The 4,387-nt window shown below is 54.6% G+C and overlaps 1 protein-coding gene across 1 annotated transcript in view; it reads left to right on the forward strand.

Moving 5' to 3' along the window:
- The window catches only part of MYO18B (myosin XVIIIB), a 135,859-nt gene that overhangs the window by 6,190 nt on the left and 125,282 nt on the right, over positions 1-4,387 (forward strand). The window contains 3 exon segments of the mRNA XM_031057455.1: positions 1,211-1,434; positions 3,018-3,118; positions 3,508-3,571. Of these exon segments, the coding sequence (XP_030913315.1) occupies positions 1,211-1,434; positions 3,018-3,118; positions 3,508-3,571 (389 nt within the window).

The following is a 4,387-nucleotide window of genomic DNA, read 5'->3' on the forward strand; positions in this document are numbered from 1 at the left end:
GTATGGGGAGGGGCTCAGGTATGGGAACGGGCTCAGGTGTGGGAAGGGTCTCAGGTGTGGAAAGGGTCTCAGGTGTGGGCAGGGTCTCAGGTGTGGGCAGGTGTCGGGATCTCTAGCTTATCAGAGTTACCCTGAGAAAAGTTGGAAAGTCTCTTTTCACAGCCTGGTGCTTGAAGAAGGAGTCAGGGCTCTTCATTTCTCGGTCTCAAGGTTGTTCATTGTATCTTATCTATAAAATTCTTTCTCCTGCCCTGCCAAGGTCCATCCAGCAGGACAGTTCCAGGCCCTCGGCCTGCCCCTGGGGCAGTGTTATGTCTTTATACTAAAAACTACATGTACAATATTTACAATTACTACCCAATACCTATCAACTATGTTAGACAGTGAGCTTCTACTCTAAACCAATCCCAAAGTGCCAACATCACAGCAGAAGATGGAGGCCAAGAAGAAGAAGGAGAAAGGCAGGACACACCCAGATCCCTCCATCTTTTCTCCTGAACCCCCATACCACAAACCCCAAAATCTACTTTTCCACCCCATGATAACTTCACTATTATTCTACCCAAACTGTTGTGGCTTGCTGATCTTCATATAAGGTTGGTAATTTGCTCCACAGGTCATAATCAAACCCACAGGTGTTTTGGGCTCTGTGCCAGGGTCTCTGAGCCCCCTGGCAGGGTCCTGGCCATCCTGGACAGGCAGAGGGATGTTCTGGGTTCCACAGGCAGGGTGTCAGGTATGGGCAGGGCAGGCTCTCAGGTAATGGGCAGGGATGGCACACTGGTGCTGGGCAGAGGCAGCACACAGAGCCTGTGCAGGCTGGGGGCACACAGCCACACAAAACCCTGGATTTGGGCTCCCTGGGGTGGCTCCTGAGCACCCGGTGTGGCCTCGAGTGCCACTGTCCCCGTGGCAGACTCAGCAGATTTGTGAGCAGCGGGAGGGAATCACTCGCGTGGTGCTCGGGGCAGCGATTTCACATTCCGCACCTGCTCGGGTTACCGGTGACGCTGCTCAGCAGGCAGCGCCTTCAGAGGGCAGGGTTGGATTTCGCAGCTCTCTCGGGTACACCGTGCTCTTGCAAAGGGCTGAGGGACAGCCTGGAACACGCTGGGCAGGCTGGCATGTCCCCTTCCTGCCAGTGGACACCCACTGTGGGATGCTGACCCCACGCCCGGGCAGTTCCCCAGGGCTGGGACAGAGCCCAGAGGAGCAGCAGAGGTGAGACAGGAGGAGACACCTCCTCCAGAGCTGCAGGGTGGCTCAGGGGGCTCTGCTGGTGGTTTTGCAGTGGAGAAGATCCAGGCCATGTTCACAGTGCTGGGAGCCTTTGGGTCGGTGAGCACCAGGCACAGCAGCAGCTCCACGCGCTTCTCCATGGTCCTGTCGCTGGATTTCAGTGCCACTGGCCAGGTCACTGCTGCTCACCTCCAGGTACCTGTCACACTGCTCAGATGGGAGGGCTCTGGCTGAAAATGGGGGTCCTTGGGGTGGGGATGAGCCCCCCCTGAGCTGCACTTCCCAGCCAGGCTGGGCATGAGGGGTGATGCTCTCCTCCCTGCTCTCCTCCCTGCTCTGCTCCCTGTTCCCTCCTAACCAGAGGTGCCCAAATAGCCCCAAGTGAGCAGAATCTCTGTCAGCAGCATGGCAGGGTCCCCCAGCCTGTCCCTGTCCCTGGCAGGGAGCTCAGGGCAGTGCTGGCATGAACTGTTGATGAGGAAATGTATAATTCAGCGTTTCATTAGCAGCACCTCATGGCTGCCCGGAGCTGAGCCTCAGAGGGCTTTTATCATGTCAGGGCTCTTATCAAAGGCTCTTTAATCAGAGCTGCCCGTGCCCCTGGGCCTTGTCTGAGGGAGGAGGGGGCTGGAGCCTTGTCTATTCCTGGGGAGCACCAGGGCTTCCCACTGCTCTGCCCTGGGCACCCACGGGGAGCTGGTGGCCTGGGGGAGCTCTCCTTGTGCAGGAATGTCCCCATTAGAACCACCAGAGCCACCCTGGCACGTCCGTGGCACAGTCTGGGGTGGGGACCCCCAGCTCTGCAGACTCATTGCTGCCTCCAGTGCTGGCACTGAACACCTTTGGCAAGGCTGGAGCCCAGGCAATGACTTATCCCAGTCCTGCAGCATCTTTGCTGGGGCCATGGCACTGCCCAGACCTCTGGGAGCTCAGAGAGGGACCGTGGGTGTTGCTTTCATGCGCTGAAGTTGCTCCTTGCTGCCTGGGTCATGATTCAGCTCTTGCTTGCACAGCCCTGGGTGGGAGGAGCAGCCCCCCAGCCCAGCTTCTCGGAAGGTTGCAGTTTATTGCAGCCCCAAGACACATGAACAGTCTCTGTTTCGGCCTGCACGTTCGAAGAGTGAGTCGGAGCTCTTCAGTTCTGGGTCTCAAGGTTGTTTATTGTATCTTATCTATAAAAATTTTTCTCCTGCCCTGCCAAGGTCCATCGAGCAGGACAGTTCCAAGCACTCTGCCTGCTCCCAGGGCAGTGTTATGTCTTCATACTAAAAACTACGTGTACAATGTTTACAATTACTTCCCAGTACCTATCACCTAAGTTAGACAGTGAGCTTCTACTCTAAACCAATCTAAAAGTGCCAACATCACAGCAGAAGATGGAGGTAGAGAAGAAGAAGAAGAAAGGCTGGACATGCCCAAGTCCCTCCATCTTGTCCCCAAAACCCCAAATTCTAAAAACCCTCAAATCTACTTTTTCACCTAGTGATAATTTTATTATTACACTACTTAAACTTCTGTGGCTTTCAGGTCTTCATACAAAGCTGGTAATTTGCTCCACGGATCATAATCAAACCCGCAGGTGTTCTGGGCTGTGTGCCAGGGTCTCTGAACCCCCTGGCAGGGGTCTTGGCTGCTCAGGACCTCCAGAGGGATGTCCTGAGTTCTGACACCAGCTCAGTCCCTGCAAGGAGAAATCCAGCCCCTCTTGGCAGCTGCCAGGAGCATCTCCCCATCTCCCTGTCCCCTTCCCATCTCCCTTTCCCCTTTTCCCTCCCCAGACCTTGCTGCTGGAGAGGGCCCGCGTTGCCCAGCAGCCCGAAGGAGAGAGCAGCTTCAACATCTTCCCACTGCTGCTGGCAGGGCTGGATGTGGCTGAGAGGTGGGTGTGACAGCCCTGGGCTGCCCAGGGATATTCCCCATCCTTTATAGCCAAATTCCCTCCATCTGTGGGGTTTTGAGACGCCCTGGTAAGGGATTGTGAGAGCAATTGCATGAATGGGATCTTTCTGCATCCGGAGAGATTTTCTATGAAATGAGGGCATTTCCTGGTGCCCCTCCACTAAAGCTGAAATTGGGGTGATAAATGAGACAGAGATCCCTTTCCCTCCCACTTCTGTGTCCCCAGGAGAAGGCTCCAGCTGATGTCCCTGCGTGGGGCAGTGTGCTGTGGTGGCCTGTCCCATCCAGGTCCCTCAGGTCATGGCTGGGGGTGCTGAGGGCAGCCAAGGAGGGAGCTTGACTCTCATTTTTTTTTGTGACTACTCCCAGGACGATGCTGCACCTGCACCAGGTGGCTGAGAGCAATTCCTTTGGGATCAAACCCTTCACAAAGGTAGGGAGAGGGAAATCCTGAGGTGGGATGGTGCAGGGCACCCCCTTTGTCACCACCAGCTGGAGGATGACTTGGATTCCCTGGTTCCTGGGTGTCTCATGATGATGCCACTGTACTGGGAGCCTGGAGGGGAGGTAGGGGATGTTGGGATATGAGGAAGGGTCTGCTCAAACAGCCCCCCCAACACCCCTCTGCTGGGACTGGGGCTGCCCTCCCTGGGATGCCACAGCCACCCTGGGACCAGATCCTGCTGCTCCAGGGTCACCTACCCCTGATGCTCCCCTGCAGCAGCAACTCCCAGGGGCGAGAGCATCCTTTGGGATGTGAATGTGAATTTTAGGGGTTAAAGCTCCAGAGCTGACTCCCACCTCCAGTCCCTCATTAGTCTGAGCTGTCTGCAGAGCCCCAGCAGATTGTTCACGAGCCAAAGTGCTGGGATGAATTGCAGCAATTTGCAGTTACATCATCTACTGATGAATCCAATATTCCATCTTCATTAGGGAGCTCCTGCTCCACTTTGGCAGCCAAAGGAACTGACTGCTGGAGCAGCAGCTCCGGGGAAGGCACAGCAAGCTCCTCACCCTGCTGATGCAGTAGACTCGGGCTCAGAGATGGGGTTTTACCCTCCTTTCACAGGCACCCAAGGAACCTGCCTGTGGTGGTGTTTGAGGGTCCCCAGGATGGGGGAAGAGATGAGAATCTAGACTCCATGTTTCAGAAGGCTGATATTATATTATATTAATTATATTAATTATATTATATTAATTATATTATATTATATTATATTCTATTATATTATATTATATTATATTATAT

The sequence above is a fragment of the Geospiza fortis genome, unplaced genomic scaffold (genome assembly GCF_000277835.1).
Source record: "Geospiza fortis unplaced genomic scaffold, GeoFor_1.0 scaffold408, whole genome shotgun sequence".
Taxonomy (NCBI): domain Eukaryota; kingdom Metazoa; phylum Chordata; class Aves; order Passeriformes; family Thraupidae; genus Geospiza; species Geospiza fortis.